Here is a 16,648-nt window from a genome sequence, read left to right as displayed (position 1 = left end):
CTCCGTCTTACCCCCTCGCGGATGTCGTCTATTCCATTTCCTAACAACGTAGACAGACACATACATACATCCACACACGCGGAAGCACATAACTGCAGTAGAATTAATGCAAGTGGAAAGCTGTACAACTACACGACAACAAAACAAGGAGGACGAATACAGAGACGATGATCGTTTGACGTGAAATTTCACTGCGCCGGATGAGTTTAATCTCAGTTGCATACGGAAACTGCTGTCCCGCGATTAGATGCGTATACGAATGTGTCGCTTGCACCGTCTGCGTTTATCGGATTGTTTCAAGTAAACTCAATTCAACACTCAACTCACGAGTAGTCTACGAGTAAAGTAGATTACCGTATTAATACACCAACTTAAACTTGCTTGTACATGTGTGCATATATATTAATAAATTGTGCACGTTGTTACCAAGTATTATAAAGCTAGGACATGTTTCGATCGCAAATACAAATTTTCCAACCCCCTGAGCCTTTATAAGAGTAAACTTCTAGTCACATTTCTCTTCAACTTCTGCTAACGCAGTTTCCTAGTTTACTCGAGTGTAGAATATGTCTGGTTAATTTACGCCGTAACATAATATATATATACATACATATATATATCTATATATCCATGTATTTGTGTACATACATATGTATGTATATAAATAGATGAATGTAGAGAAACTATCTAGTACAAAATACAAAATGACCACATTACACAAGCTGGAAACACGCCACGCTAGTATAACCAACGGTCGTAAAGGGTGATGGAGCCGAGCTCATCAGCATCCCTATAACCATCAACGATTAAACCTGTTCGTATGTTTAAACTCGTGATGTGACTGACAATTGCCCGACTAACAATCACATTTAAATTTTTAAAAGTTAATAAAAATTAATAATTCAATACACTAGACGATATTAAAATTTATTTAACAAGACAAAAAAAAAATATATGTACATATGTAATCATTAGTTGTCAAAAAAATGAAAATAATTTTTATAATTACCATCATTATTTTTTCTCTGGTATTTTATAATTATTTTTTTATTTTTTGTTTACGAAAAAACTATTCACGAATGTGATAATTAAATGTTATATTTGACGAAGAATTTCAACGAATGTAGAAATCCAACGAACGTGTTTATTTTTTGCTACTTAAAAAAATTCATTAACTCGGCAGTTTTTTTTATTCATTTTTATATTTTACAGTAATGGCAGTGTCACACGTGAAAATTAATTAATCTCAAAACATACATAATAGAAAGTTTTTTTAATTACGTTAATTAGTAGATCAAACAAATAATAATTTATCAAACTAAGTTGTACCCCAAGGAATATGTTGATCACTGTCTCGCAGGTATACAATAACATCTGTTCTTAATATCAAATTAATGTACTAATTACTAATTAGTATTCGTAATAATCAATTACGATTTTGCCACCCATAATTTATCGGTTAATTGTATCCAACTCCATTAAATATTGCGGTCTAAATTAATTCATATCAACTAAATATATATGATCAATTAAATTTTTTATCAACAAGTTACTGATGAAAATTTAATTAATTAATTTTCAGTTTTTTTTCTTTTTATATATATTCTGAAGCTAGTAATTAAGTTAAAATTTTAATAGAGAGGCTTAATATACTATTAAACACTATGTCAATGTACCTGTCGATAATATAATAATTAATTGAAAAAGGCAAAGCCCTAGTTAGAACATAAATGCCAATATCAGCTTACTTAACCGTTCGATGCATAATAGAATGTATCGTCAAACAAGGATACTAAATAACAGTATATATATGTATATAATATAAAGTGCAGAAAAGACTCACTCCAGTATCACCCAAGGGTAACTTTAAAGGGATAAACGTATCATATATACGATGTAAACTTACTAACGTACGATACGAAGCTAATTTGTAATAACGCCAGAAGGTATACTATATATCAATTATCTTCTCTGGTTTAAACTTTTTGTCTAATTATGTACAACGAATTTTGTTCAAATTGCGTTCATTGTATACACAACAGTATGAACATTATTTCGGATATTTAAACGTCATAAACATTTTAACAAAAGCTAATTGGATGGAATAATAATTATTAAAATTATTGGACTTTTGTTGAGTAAAATTTTCTCGTGTAATATTTTGACGTTTTGTGAAGATGCAAATTAACTGAACGCAGAGAGTACTCACTAACAATGTTACGGTTAAAATGATATGAAGAAGGGTGTAGATATGAGCTTGATATAATATATACTGGAGTATATGGTATGGAGTAGTGGGTGCAAACAAACCCTCATGGTATACATAACATACACATATATTTGTGTGTGTGGTTGTGCGCTCAGTAGTGTGCTCTTTCACCCGACCAGTTAGGTGCTTATGCTCTTGGAGCATCTGCTGCTGTCGACACATTACGAGTCTTCTTGTTCGATATACATATATCACTGACAAATTAATGTGTGAATACATTTGTCATACGTCTTTACCTATTACTAAGAACACTCATAACTACGGATTTCGGTTGCTATTCAACAAGAGATTTAATAGTAATTTGTCAAAAACATATACAGATAAATTAGCCTATAACTTTAAACAATAAATGATATTCTGCGAAGAATATAAATTATTGACGTTGAGTTTAATATACTTTCTAGGATTGAATCAATTAATAATCCAAGCAGAATGACGATTGATTAGAAAACGAGTTTGTGTAGAATGAGGAAAATGAAATTTGTCTGATTTCGTGCACGTAAAGTTACAACTTTTCAACAAGCAAGTAAATAAAATGAAGAATAATTTTTATTGGCTTTGTAGTCAAAAGAATTTATAGAGTCAATACTCAAGTGTTTTTTCATCTAATTCCCCCTTTACCTTTTCCGAATGTTTCCCAACGTCGAAAAATTCACGTGAAATGTCGAGGATGTCGGGAAAAGAATTACCTAACATCAAGTGTGAGTCTTGTCTTAGTTTTTTATTTTTACTTGTTTTTTTTTCGTTTTCTCGTTTGTTCATTCCCCGTATATGCCAAGATCAGAAAGAACGAATAGAAAAGCGTAAGGGGTCTTACGGATCACGCGCAAGACATACTCCAGATTTCAATTTCCCAACTAATAAGAAATTCTTCCACGACTATTTCTCAAGGCTTGCAAGAATCGTGTGCACATTTTCTTCTGTTCCTCCACCTCTACTTTATTTCATTTTACTCTTTCCTTTATATATATATGTTTTATATACACTTCTTCTTCAAACCTCCATCAACTGAATTTGTCGTTCTCAACCCACACCACAGAGTTATCTCTCGCTTACGTTCCGTTTCTCTAACACGTCGTTTTCTCCAAAAAGCAGCCATACTAACCAACTTTGCCGATGCTCTCCTTCCTCTCTCTTAACATCAGCGTGTTTCTATCGCTATTTTCAGTATCACCAACACGCCTTCTTCTTCATTTCTCTTCCACTGCTCTCCTCTTCATCTTCGTATTATTCATCTTCTCCATACCACTTTCTATACTTATTCCTCTTGCTTTTTACACAACGCGAGGACCGACTTATCTTTCACTATCTCAGACGCGCAATCTCAAGCCTCTACCTTAGCTCAACTCATTTGTTCAACAAAGTTCCGCTGCCAAGAGATATCACTCGGTATTATAGCAACCCGATTTGTCGTACATCAACCTCTTTTATCAACTCAAACACTTTATTTCTCAATTATTTTTACTGTCACATCTATTTTCCCACCAGAAAATAAAACACAAACCATAAATAATTTAATTTATTTTTCAAAAATAAATATCCTTTAGATAATTTACGTAAAATTCCATCTCTTTGCTCGTAATTTTATCAATTTTACTGATGGATTTCATCTGATGAATCTGAAAGCATCACAAAGCTCAATAGTCATCGGGCATCCGCTGGTCTTTTGTGGCGGACTTTGAGCAGGAAATTAATCGGATTGCTGCTTCTCCATTTCTTCTGCACTTTTTTTATTATTACTATTTTTTTAGTCTCTTTCCCTCAGCAGACACGACATTTATAGCAAAATAAAAAAAAGTCGCAACGGATAGTAGGATTATCTTCATAGGAATGTCTTTACTCATACTACCGTACGGATGCCAGTGTATCAGTGACTCTCTGTGTCTGATCGGATCACGAGTCACTCGGTCTTCAACCATTTCAAATCTACTTTTTTACCACAGTTCTTTCGCTGTTCATGACCATTGATCGCTAAAAAAAACTTTCTAAATAATAATGTGATGTCCATCAAATCAATGACTTTTACGTTAAATTGAATTTTGAAAAAAATCTCTTAAAAATATACAAAAAAAGGTTTGCATAAGTTTTGATCCAACTTAAAATTTTTCAGTGTACACAGTTAGAAATTTTGTGTTAAATTCAACACAAATCGTCTGTTGCAAACGGTCTACACAAATTTTTGTATTAATTCAACACATTGCGTTTGTGATGATCTTTAAAACAAATTTTATGTTAAATGAAAATGAACACATAAAATCTGTTCTTTTGACAAAAAATTTGTGTACATTCAACAAAACATTTGTGTAAATTTAACACATTATTCGTGTTAAAGTCAACTAGTAAACATAAGCACATAACCTAACCAACCCAAGTATACTGATCTACCCTTAGTAGAACTTATGTCAATCTAGCGAACAATTGAACCAGGTCAAAAAGTTATGTAAGTTATCTAAATTTAATTGTAAAATGTAGGGGAGGGAGGGGCAAAAGGGGGTACTTAAGGAAATACTAAGTTTTCGAGGACTCGGATATGGTAAATCTTTTTTTTTTTTCAATGATATTCAAAGTAAATAGAAGAAATTTTCAGTTACCGTTGAAAAAAAAATTTTTTATTTCTGCGGGCAAAGTGGGGTACCCCCTAAAAAAGGTAAAAAAAAAAAATTTCTGGATTTTAAACGAATTTGATTGAGTTGAATTTTTTTGTAAGTAATTTACATGAAGAAAAATTATATTTTACATGTTTATTGGATACAAAAGAAGAAAACAAATTTTTAATAGTTTTTATCATGAAACAAATGTCATTAATATTTTTCAACTGACAATTGATTTTTGAAAACGTTTACCGAAAAAAATTCAAAGTAACGCTTAATTATATTTACAGAAGTGATTTTGGAATGTTTAAAAACCATTTAAAATATAAAATTTTTTTTTATCAAATTTTGGAGGTACCCCGTTTCGCCTACCCTACCCCCTTTTGCCCCCCTTCACCTATATTTAATTGTAAATAAATTATAGTCCAAATTTCCTTGCAGACAATGCTGCTACAATGCTTTGCTTGGTTATAGTAACGAAGAATCGCGCGGAAACGTTTAGTCAAACAACACAAATTTTGTGTTCATTTTCGAATAACACAAGAAATCTGTTACATTCTAGATTTTCCAATCATTTAACATGAAAAATCTGTTAAAGTAAAATAACACAAACGGTTTGTGTTGAATTAACAGATTTCTGTTTAAAATCAACACAAAAAATTTAACCAAATAATTTTTTTACACAAATACACAAACTTTTTCAGTGTACTTATAATACACCCATAACAATAATAATATTAATAAATTAAAATGCAATGTTACACTAGAGTAATTCCAACTAATTCCATACTAATTAGCTAGACTTCAGACTTCCTGAAGCTTCATCTACTTGCCTAACAACCTTTGCCCTTGGTTTAGCCTCATACCATTTTGAAATTCACGTTGAATTTACACTTCTTCCTCTTTAGTCCTTTACTGCCTTCGCTTCTACACCTTAACAACAACGACGACGATGAGAACGAATAAGAAGATGCCACCAGAAGACGGGGAAGGTAAGCGGAGCAAAGCCGTCTCTTGGAAACGGATATGAAGACGGAATTCGAATAACATGTTTACTCAAGGGTGTACACTACCATCATCACTAATGGTCTCTCAGCCTATCTCGCAACTGAATCCCATTCATCTCCTCTCCGCAATCTCCGCGAGTGCCGGATTATAATTTCGTTTGTTATTTTCCTCTCTCTCTCTCCCTCTCTTTCTTTCATCTAGATATATTCCTAGTCAGTCAGTCTGCGGTCTCGAATAAAATTAATGACTTATTATTAGATTTTATGATAGCGCTTGCGAAATTCGTGAATTGAAAACGGAAAAGTGGTTTTTGCAAATTTACACATTACAAAATACACTAATTTTAACACACGACAACGACGACGATGACGATTAAGATGAGGAAAAACACGAGTAAGCTCGGCAACTAAAGTTGTATGTAAATTAATTAAAAAGCAAGCACATTAATTATTATATATGGTATTCATAATTATGTTATTTTCAAGAGTTATGAGTATTTGCAATCGTAAAATAATGTTTTGTACACACAGAAAGTTATAAGCAAAGTAACCTTAATTTAACAAAGTTTAATCTTTAGATAGACTTTTAAGTGCATTGGCAATTATACTAAATGGATCTTAACTCTCGATTTTCCAGCGACGCCTTCAAATAAACGACCTCTATGAAACTAGTACTTGTTAATTAATTAATGTGTTTACACTTCTATCGTCCGAGTCGTTGGAATCTTTACGAATAAATTCTAGCTCTTTTTTTCCCGTCTCTGCTTTCTATCTTTGTTTTCAAACTCTAATTCCAGCATTATCTTCCTACCGAATTACTCTAATCCGTTGGACAGTGAAATACTGGAGTTTTTAATTTTCTATTAAAGCTCAGAAATATGCTTCTCTTAATATATTTAACGTATTTTTACTTTATTTATAATTACGTCAACTCATTAAAAGAAAAAAGAGAAAAAAAGTACTTAGCGTTGCTTAACAATATTTCTAATTATGTATCAAGTATTTCATTGAATAAAGTCAAATAAAAAATAAATTTTACAATATCAATAGTATTTTACACACCTAGGGAAGTAAAGTAAGAAATGTCTCAGATCACATGTAATTGTTGGCCGAGGCGAAGCCGAGGTCAACAAACATGTGATCTGAGGCTTTCTTATTTACTTCCCGAGGAGTGTATACTATTTTTCTCCTCGACGGAGGCGGAAAGCGGCAACTTCGTTTTGCACAGCGGGACGAAAGTTGACGCTTTCCGCCCGGAGGTGAGAAAATTAATTTAATCATTAAAAAAAACATTTGAATCGTATTTAATCAGAACTTAAATGTATAAAAATAAATGAATAAAAGCATACTTTTAATTGAAAGATCAAAAGCATTAAGAGACTACAGAAAAAGAAAATAAAAATATAAATGCCAAACATATCAAAACCAGTAAAGTTATAAAATTTACTTTTAATTAACAAAGTGCTTCAGTATAATTTATTAACAAAATAATGAATCTAGTGGTTATATTTATTTTGTATTAAAAACTCTTGCTATCATACTGTTATAATTATTTAAATCTCGTCATGTTGTCGGACATAAAAGCAAACTTTCTATTCCTCTAACGAGATACACGATATCACAATCCCATTTAATTAACATTTTAAATAACCCACGCAGTTGTTTTTGTTAACATTATTTATCAAAGAAAAAAAAAGTTGTAAGCATACATTTGTACTCTATAATGCTGAAAGTTATTTGAATGTAATTGTCCGGAATAGGCCACAACAATTGAACTTCTAGAGAGGAGAACTGCCGAGCGAGGTCAAACAATTTCACTTCCAAGCCATTTGATGTTAAGAGAGGACAATCTCGTTACAGCAGCTATGATGTGCTGGAAACTAGCCTCAAAATGTTCGTCCAACATTTCGCGACTCGCGTAATAGTTGAGCCGCAAAGAGACCGGGGATGTAATGTATAGGGACTCGATCAAAGAGAACCGCTTATAAATTGGGTTTCCATTCCTGCCGTTCTCATACCTTTACTTTTATCTCTATACATATACATCTATCATTCTCCCCTTGTATTTTTATCAGCTATATAGATATATAGATTATCAGCACACATATATGCGGCTAGTCTACTTGAATTTTTAAAAATTGTGAAAAAAAATTAGACAATCGAGATCACGAACCATAAAAAAATTGTTTATGGTAAAATTCTATCAGGTATATTGTTGGCTTTGAATTCTGAATAAAAAAGACAAACTGTATTTTTTGTTTCAAGGAAAATATTAATAGAAATTTTAAATCGACCATTATAGGATTTTCGAATAAAATTTTAATTAAATACCCGCACTACTTTAAAATTTATTTCCGTAAAAAAAATTTTTTTACTTTTGGGAAAAGATGAAAATAAATAAAATTTAAAGTTTCAATGTTTCGATTAAATTTCCTAGATAGCAATTATTGCAATCAACTTTTTACAAACCCAAAACGAGTTTAAAAAAGCTTTACGCAATGAAACTAAAAAAAAGTGTAAAAATTATAAAAGTTTTGTTTGATTTGTTTGACCCAAGTTGAAATGAATTTTTTTTTTTCCTTTTATTTTTTTGCTTCAGAGAAACTCAGGACGGGAAATTGTAACTTACGCTGATGTAAAGTAAACATTACTCTCGTTAAATCTTCTCTCTTCTTTTCCTTTACTTTCTGACTTTACTTTTTTTCCTTTTTTCCGTACAACCGCCTAATTCGTCTGGGCAGAGTACACGTTAGCTAACCTTCCTCGTATCCCCGAGCTTCGTTTTTGCAGCATCATGTCTATGGTCAGAGCAATGGCAAGTAAAAATGACTCTCCGGAGAAGCTAAAGTTTTGCTCGAGCATCTGGACTTCAAGCTTCTCGTGGCGGATACTTTCACCACGAGCTGGTAAATTTTCACAACGCTCTCGGTCCCAAACGAACGTAGAAAAGAGACGGAAATGAGAATGATGAACGCAAGTGCAGAGACGCAGAAAAAGCAATAAAGAAGCTAGTCCAAGCCGCTGACTTAGTAATCAACTCGTCAGACAACTTTTGCCAAGTTAAACGGAAAAAAATTAATAAGCTCTCACTGCAAGCCTGAAAACTACACAGACTATTGGATGGAAACAAAATTTAACTTACACTTATATCTACAACTCTAAACTCTATTTTGTTATTATTATTATTTTCACTGCAAACTTTTTAATTATTAGTAACTGAATAATTTAATGGAAACTTCATCTCTTAATTATATAAATGAAAAAATGAATAAAATATCATTTTTAAAAATGATAAATAAATTAAACGCTCCAAATATGATGTTCCAGGTAAATTAATTATTTTAATTAAGAAACTAATTAATTAAATTTATACGAAGAATGGCAAATATAAGCACTTGCACCGAAGAACTCAATGTAATATAATTAGACGTCAATATTGTAACGAATAAAATTGAAATAATTTTATTTTGTTTATTTTTTATACACAAAAACAAAGGATTTTTTGACGCAAGAAATATTTTTCATCATGATTTGAAGACAACAATTTTCTTAGGACTTAACAAAATTTTTTTGACGTAAGAATTTTTTCTTTGCCTCAAAAAATATTTTCTCTCCCCAAGAAAATTTTTGTTTTCAATTTATAAGGCTAAAAATTTTTTTTAGGAAAGTAGAAATTTTTTACTGGAAAAAATTCATTTTTTCTGTGTAGTATGCATATAATTTGTCAATTAACCGTAGGTACTTTAGTAAACTCCTATCATGCCTCTGTGCCTTAATATTCAATCTAACGAGCGTAAACACTCAAATTTCAATTACAAACTAATCCACCGTCAACTCGAATCATAACGAAAATAAATAACCATCTCTTGTCTTTCTAAAAAGATACGAAGTCTTTCAAACTACATACGAATAAAATGGATAGAAAGAAAAATGATATTTTATGGGTGAAGTAAAAAAAAAAACTATATCCAAACAGCGATTGTAGAAGGGTTGAGCTTGTCAATTTTCAAGATATTTGAATACTCAAATTGTTTGCTGATCGAGTGTCGAATCCCAAAAACTCGTGAAAAAAAAAAATTAGAAGAAGAAGATGGGGAAGAAGCGAAAGAGGCAGAAAATGGAGGACAGCATCTGGTAGAAGTGGTGCAAGTCAACGCTTCGTCGCCCAGTCACCAGATTGGACTCACACGTGTGACAGAGGATACTGAAGAGACTCCAATAGGCGGAAAGTTGCTGCTGAACCCCAGGCTCTAGCTCTGCATCAATATGGAAATGATGTGCCTTGTGGTAAACGTGATTCCGTGTCGATACCTTGAGAAACTTGCTTCGAGATAGCTGAATAGATATCATATATACATATATATAAATACATACACACATACATAAATAGATATATGTTTATACATATATATATATATATTAACATCGGATCATACACCGGTCGGTAGTTTAGATTGGAACTTACCCTAACTTCGATTCATCGTTAAATTAATATTGCATGTTCATTTACTTGCATGAACAATAATGCGCTTGCGCGCATAAATTGGAATTAAATTTCTAGTATATATACCTATATCATTTGCAAGTTTAGCTATTAGCAATACTCAATAAAATAATTTAACTTTCGTAGATATATGCTTACACATCTGTATATTTGAATTATTAATATAAGTAAAACTTTATTCTTCGAGTTGTTGTAAAATTTTTAGTTTTAAAAATGATATTTAATGATTTAGAAGCATTTATTAAAGCTAAGCTGTTAAGGGAATTAAACTTAAAAATAGTTAAGCTTTGAAACTTTGAGTTTAATCGATTGTAATTTATTCTAAAGAATTTTAAAAAATATAAATCTCCCTTCATAAAGATTTGAAAAAATGAAGAATAGAAATAGACAGAAATAAATGGAGTTATATTGAATTATTGAAATAATAAATTAAAATGAATAGTGAATTTATTGTATGAGTAATTTTTATAGATCGTGTAAATGACATTAAGATAAATTATTAATATAATGAATCAAAATAAAGTTTAACGATAAATTAAAATTTTCTATCTTGTATTAAATTCAATAGCCATGGCATTAAATTTGTTAGTTTGCTTTGTCTGCGCTATTTTGTTTTATACAAAAGTATAGACTTTGTGTGATCTTGGTGCTAAGTTTTGATCTGGTCTGTATAGTTCTGGATAGAAGTTTCCTCACTACACCAGACCAGAGTGAACACCAAACAGATTGCTCGGTGCTAGGTTTCTCAGCACGTAGGAAGTAATTACTCGCCAGTCGTCGGTATGCTGTTCACTCACACTCCGTCAGCCATTTCGCCATGACTTTCCCAAGTCAACCAAGTCAACCCTAACAACTAAGATACACAAAATGTTTATCTTGCTCATCAAAGAACAACATATCCCTCACAACTTCTGTTCAAAGGGTTTTTTTTTTACTTAAAAGCGACACTTTTCAAGAAAAATGAATTTATTCCTGTCTTTTATTGCTTTCGTAACATGAAAAAAAAAAAAAAAAGAGGCTGCGCTTGATAAATTTATAGAGCCTTGAGGGTAATATATTTATTGAGAATATTGGACACGACAGATGACGGTAATAAGCTGAAGAAAAAAACTTTGATCAAAAATCACATTTTCTATGGAAATTAACCCCACAACTTTTTTTTGCATAAAAATTTATTTTTAGTATGAACTTTTTTTCTCGTTTGTCAGTGGAATAATTATTAATTTTATAATATAATTATTTACAAAAATAAAAATATTAAATAAAATGCAAACTTGGAAAAAATAAAATTTTAATTTGCACCACTAATGAACCTAGTTAAATAAATATCGAGAGAAACTCTATACTATCTCGTATCAAACCCATTAATGTTCACAATATGTGTATAATCCATTAGTGAGATTTACCTGAGTAATAATCCTGCAGCCAAAAGAAAAATATGACTAACTCGATAATTCTGTTAGGTGTAGAATTAATTCCAGATACTATCTGCACAATATATATATATATATATATATATATATATATATATATATATATATATATATATAGATAATTCCATAAAATTATTACTTGTAACAGTAATTACATCACTAATCAAATCCCTAATTATTTTTTATATTTTTTCACTTAAAAAGATGAAATTCCAATTAAATAAATTGTATATATTTTTTTTTAATTTCAGCAAAAAAACCTTCAATGAAAAACCACTACCGTGCTCATCAGTTATCTGTGTGGTTAAGACTTGTACCGGAATTACACAGAGCCGGAATGGAAGACGTTGAGCCGAGACACAATCTTTTTCGTGGTCACGGTGATCCTAATCTGTATGATGGCTCAGTACGTCCTGATCCTCTCAGCAGAATTGGCGAAGAATATAGACGTAGAAATATAACAACAGAAATACCAACAACCACTGATTACAGTATCACGACTTGTGTCAGTCTTATCCAGAGCACAAATCTTCAGAATGTTCATAATACTAGCTCAGATACTCTAGCATCATTGGACGCTGCTGGGTAATTTGATAATTATTATATTTATCACAAAAACTAACAATTAAAACCCATATTTATTTTTTTCACCAATAGATATGCAGCTTACTCGACAGCTTTAAGTGTAACAATAGCAATAGGTTGCAGTCTATTGATTTTAAACGTCCTAATATTCGCTGGAGTGTATTATCAACGTGACAAAACACGATTAGAAGTTAAGAGTATGCAACAACAACAAATGATGAACCAGCAATGTGGCCCAAGGGGATTTACAGAACTAAAACAACCGCCGTTGCCGCATTCGCACTTTGGAGAAGGCGGTCAAGTTGTTGTTGATGTCGAAAATGAAATGTTAAGGCGGTAAATATTCAAATTATTCAAACATTTCATCGTACTATAAATTAAATTTACTCAACTCACTAAAATATAACACGCTGGGAAAAAAATACTAACCATGACCATCTTGCAATAGGGAATTATTACCACCTGTATGTGGTAATAATTATCATGCTCTCATGTTAACTATTCGTTTCTCGGATAGTAATAGTTACCATCTAGATAATAATATTTCTTACGCCTGAAAAATTTTTTTCATGATATCAGCATCGAAACTTGAAGTTTCAGTGTCTCTACAGCCCTTCGAAACAAGCTAATTTCAAGCTGATGCTGCAAACAACTGCTAGTGAATTCGTAATTCAAAAATACCTTCACACAGCGGGCAGAAACATGCGTGTTTCTTCCCAAGGGAAGAAACACAATTGATTCTGCCCGGTGTCAGTTATATTTAATGTTCGTTTGCAGCCTTATTACTCTCATTTGTTTACTTGTCACTTCAGTTTACTCATTTCATTTTTTAAGTGACAGTTTTAATTAACCAAATAAAATTAATAAAAAATGAGTGACAATAATATTTTTGTCTTATTTACTATTTAATAAGTGACTGTAAATCACATATTTCTCATTCTCTAACAGTTCTCCACATCATCGACTTGAAATTAACTTGTTTCTTACTGGCTGCTGACACTGAATCTTGAAGTTCCGATGCAGGTAATCATGAAAAATATAATGTGTGACTCAGGATAAAACACGATTTCAGACTGCAGGTGATGTCGACCAACCTTACCCTAGTCTAAAATCGTCTTGTTTCATCCCTTGTCACACAATATACTATAAACTTTGCCTTCTGAGATAATAATGATTAACATCACGGATAAGAATAGTTATCATCTCGATAGTAATATTTCTTATATCTGAAAAATTTTTTAAATTTGCCTTCTGAGATAGTAATGATTATCATCGTGTATAAGAATGCGTCCATCTCCGATAGGAAAATTTAACATAAAAGAATGCGAATCATTAAAATGTAAAGATGGAAATAGTTACTTCGTCAATATAGCAAGTATTACCACTTTTTTTTCAGCGTGTATGATTATCAATATAAATTGAATCTGATAGAAAATTAATCTCGTTAAAAAATAATCTGCATTCATTTAAGAGAATTGATAATATGAATATAATTTTAATAATAATTACAGAAACGTAACAAAAGTATCGAATGACTCTGGACTTATGCAACAAGCACAAAGTACCCACACACTGCCACATCATCATCATCATCATTATCAGAAACAACCGCACCCAGGTCACGCTACATTACCGCGATCGTCAGTTATCCATGATATGGGATTACCACGTGGTGTAGACAGTCTCAATGTTAGATAATAATTATTTATTATGTTGTTATTCCTATTATTTAATTAAAATTTTTCGTATGTTATTTAACTGTATAAATTAAAGTAATGCAAACCTTCAGCAGACTAAATAATTACTGAATGCAAATATTTTTGTATGAGGGATTTAATTTTAAAATTAAAATATTATTGCATATGTTAATTAAACTTTACTGTGAGAAAAAATTATTTTACTTGATAGTGGAATATAATTTTATGAATAAAAGCTATGAAAAGTTTAAGATAAAATCATCTTTTAAATAGAGTTATATCTTTGAACTTGATAAATTATTTATTTAATAAAAAAAAAGTAATAATTTAAGCCCGCAGGGTATTGTAACTTTAACATTATTAAACATGAATACGTTTGAATTTTTTAGATCCATACCTTTAAATAAAAAAGATATGCAGATTATGAGGTATTATGTAGATTATTATTACCTTATTATTTTCAAAGCTTTCAAAGAGTCTCATTTAAATTTTATGAATTTTAAATAAATGTTTCATCAGTTTTAAAATGCAGTTGACATCATAAATAATTATTTATAATTTTCAATGCTAGCAAAATAAAAAATATTTAAAGCCAATGATTTTTTAGTCTTCTGAAGGTCTATGATTTTTTAAATGAAATGTAATTTTGTATATTAATTACTGTAATAATAATTTATAGTGTCCACCAAATGGTTCTATTCATCTGACAGTACCGCGAGCACCACCGCCACCGAGAACAAAAAGTCCACCCGAAAACCAGCCACTGTTGCAGAGTGGGCAAGTCTTAAATCGTACAACCCAAGGGAGCATGACTGAGATGAGAGTGTGATGTATGGACTCCCCTCCGAGGCCAGTCGTACCGGATGTGCTGACGGCGTCGACCTTACTATAGAGAGAAACTCGTCAAACTCCAGCCTGAATGTCGTCAAGGGATCCAGTGACTCGATTTTTAAAAAATTTGAATTCATGAATAAATATATATATATATGTATAGATGTATACATATATATATCCAACATACATATACATGTTTGTGTGTATGCTGATTTAAGATTCATATGTTAATATAATATATAAAAAAATATATATATTAAAAATAAATAAAAAGAAACGAAAAATACCAACTGAGAATGTCACGGTAATTCCTACGCAACGCTCATTCCGGTACGATAATTAGACATCGGAGGGGGGGTGTAAGCCATTAATTAATTAAATAAGTCCTAAGCGAGATATATTAGTATTTCGTATGTTGTGTTAAATAATATGGTGTTTTTAATTAACGTTAAAAGTATTCATTTTTAAAATTATATCACTGCAAAAATAATAATTCATCTGAACGTGAATCGAATACTTATATATGATTAATATATATATAAATATATAAATAATTATAAATATTTAAATTTAAAAATGAACATTAGACTGACTTTTTTCAAATATATAAATATGAAGTGAATATAAATATAAATATAAATTTATGGTATACATATTGTATTATTATTATTATTTATAAAATGTTTATTTTAATTTTAATGAAAATTATTTATCAGATAAATTAATTGTATCATTTTATGAAAAATCGATACTTTAACTTTGGTTACTATTTAATTGGACGTTTTGTGAATTTAAAATAAATGTTATTTTAAATTAATCACTGTAAATAGTACACTTTTATATTTAAATTTAAATTATAAATATCGTGATATTTTAAATAATTTAATTTTTTCAAACACTTTGATTGAGACTCGTAAAAAAATATTAATAAAAATTTTATAAGAGAATAAAAATAAATTTAATTAAATATAATGGCACAATTAAATAATTTATCAGTTAAATAATTATCATAAAAAATTACGACTCAAAAAAAAAATCTAAATAATACGCAGAATCAAATTAAAGCAAAAAAAACATACTTGTATACAGAATCTGTATGTAATTAGTATGTACGAAAAATTCAATCAAATAAATCCAGTGCGTCGCACTTATTAAATTTAAAAAAAAGTATAGGTAGAATTTTAAAGAAAAATAAATATTTAGACGTTAAAAATAATATTATAATAATAATAATAAAAAATATGGCTCAAGGCGATACGATGATCCTTGTATAAATTATTCATAAACGTTAGAAATTCTTTGTAAATAAAACCGAATCTCCCAAAAATATAAATTTAACAGTAAAAGATAAAAAAAATAAAATAAACTTTATACACATAAGACCGCCAAACGTTTGCTAAAATTCCTACTAAAAAAAAATAAATAAATTACCCATACTGTATAACTGCGTTATTGTTTTTACACTAAAGTCCAAACGTTACTCACGCGTTATTGTAAAGAAGGAAATTTATGACAACTACCGCAGCACAAAAATTAAAAATAAATATTACCACAATTTATTTATTTTTTAATAAAAATAAAACGGTGAATATCAAAGTTAAAGAAAACTGAAGCAACGAAATCTTAATAAATGTTTAAGACTTAAGAATAATAAAGTGGTTAATCTTGACGAGGTATAATAATTAAAAACAACAGTGGTACCAAAGAAACGGGAGTTGTAAGAGCAGA

The 16,648-nt window shown here is 30.4% G+C and overlaps 1 protein-coding gene across 2 annotated transcripts in view; it reads left to right on the top strand.

Moving 5' to 3' along the window:
• The window catches only part of LOC130670315 (neuroligin-4, X-linked-like), a 210,179-nt gene extending 194,439 nt beyond the window's left edge, over nucleotides 1-15,740 (top strand). The window contains exons 10-13 of one of the 2 annotated variants that reach the window (XM_057473668.1): nucleotides 12,056-12,389; nucleotides 12,462-12,725; nucleotides 13,901-14,078; nucleotides 14,766-15,740. In XM_057473668.1, coding sequence (XP_057329651.1) covers nucleotides 12,056-12,389; nucleotides 12,462-12,725; nucleotides 13,901-14,078; nucleotides 14,766-14,915 — 926 coding nt within the window. In that variant the 3' untranslated portion in view covers nucleotides 14,916-15,740. Of the gene's footprint in view, nucleotides 1-12,055; nucleotides 12,390-12,461; nucleotides 12,726-13,900; nucleotides 14,135-14,765 lie in introns of both variants that reach the window. The other variant, XM_057473669.1, reaches the window with a different exon arrangement.
• The last annotated feature ends 908 nt before the right edge of the window (nucleotides 15,741-16,648 follow it).

Source organism: Microplitis mediator, chromosome 6, assembly GCF_029852145.1.
Source record: "Microplitis mediator isolate UGA2020A chromosome 6, iyMicMedi2.1, whole genome shotgun sequence".
Taxonomy (NCBI): domain Eukaryota; kingdom Metazoa; phylum Arthropoda; class Insecta; order Hymenoptera; family Braconidae; genus Microplitis; species Microplitis mediator.
Note: the sequence above shows the minus strand (reverse complement) of the source record. Positions and strands in the feature narration are given on the sequence as shown.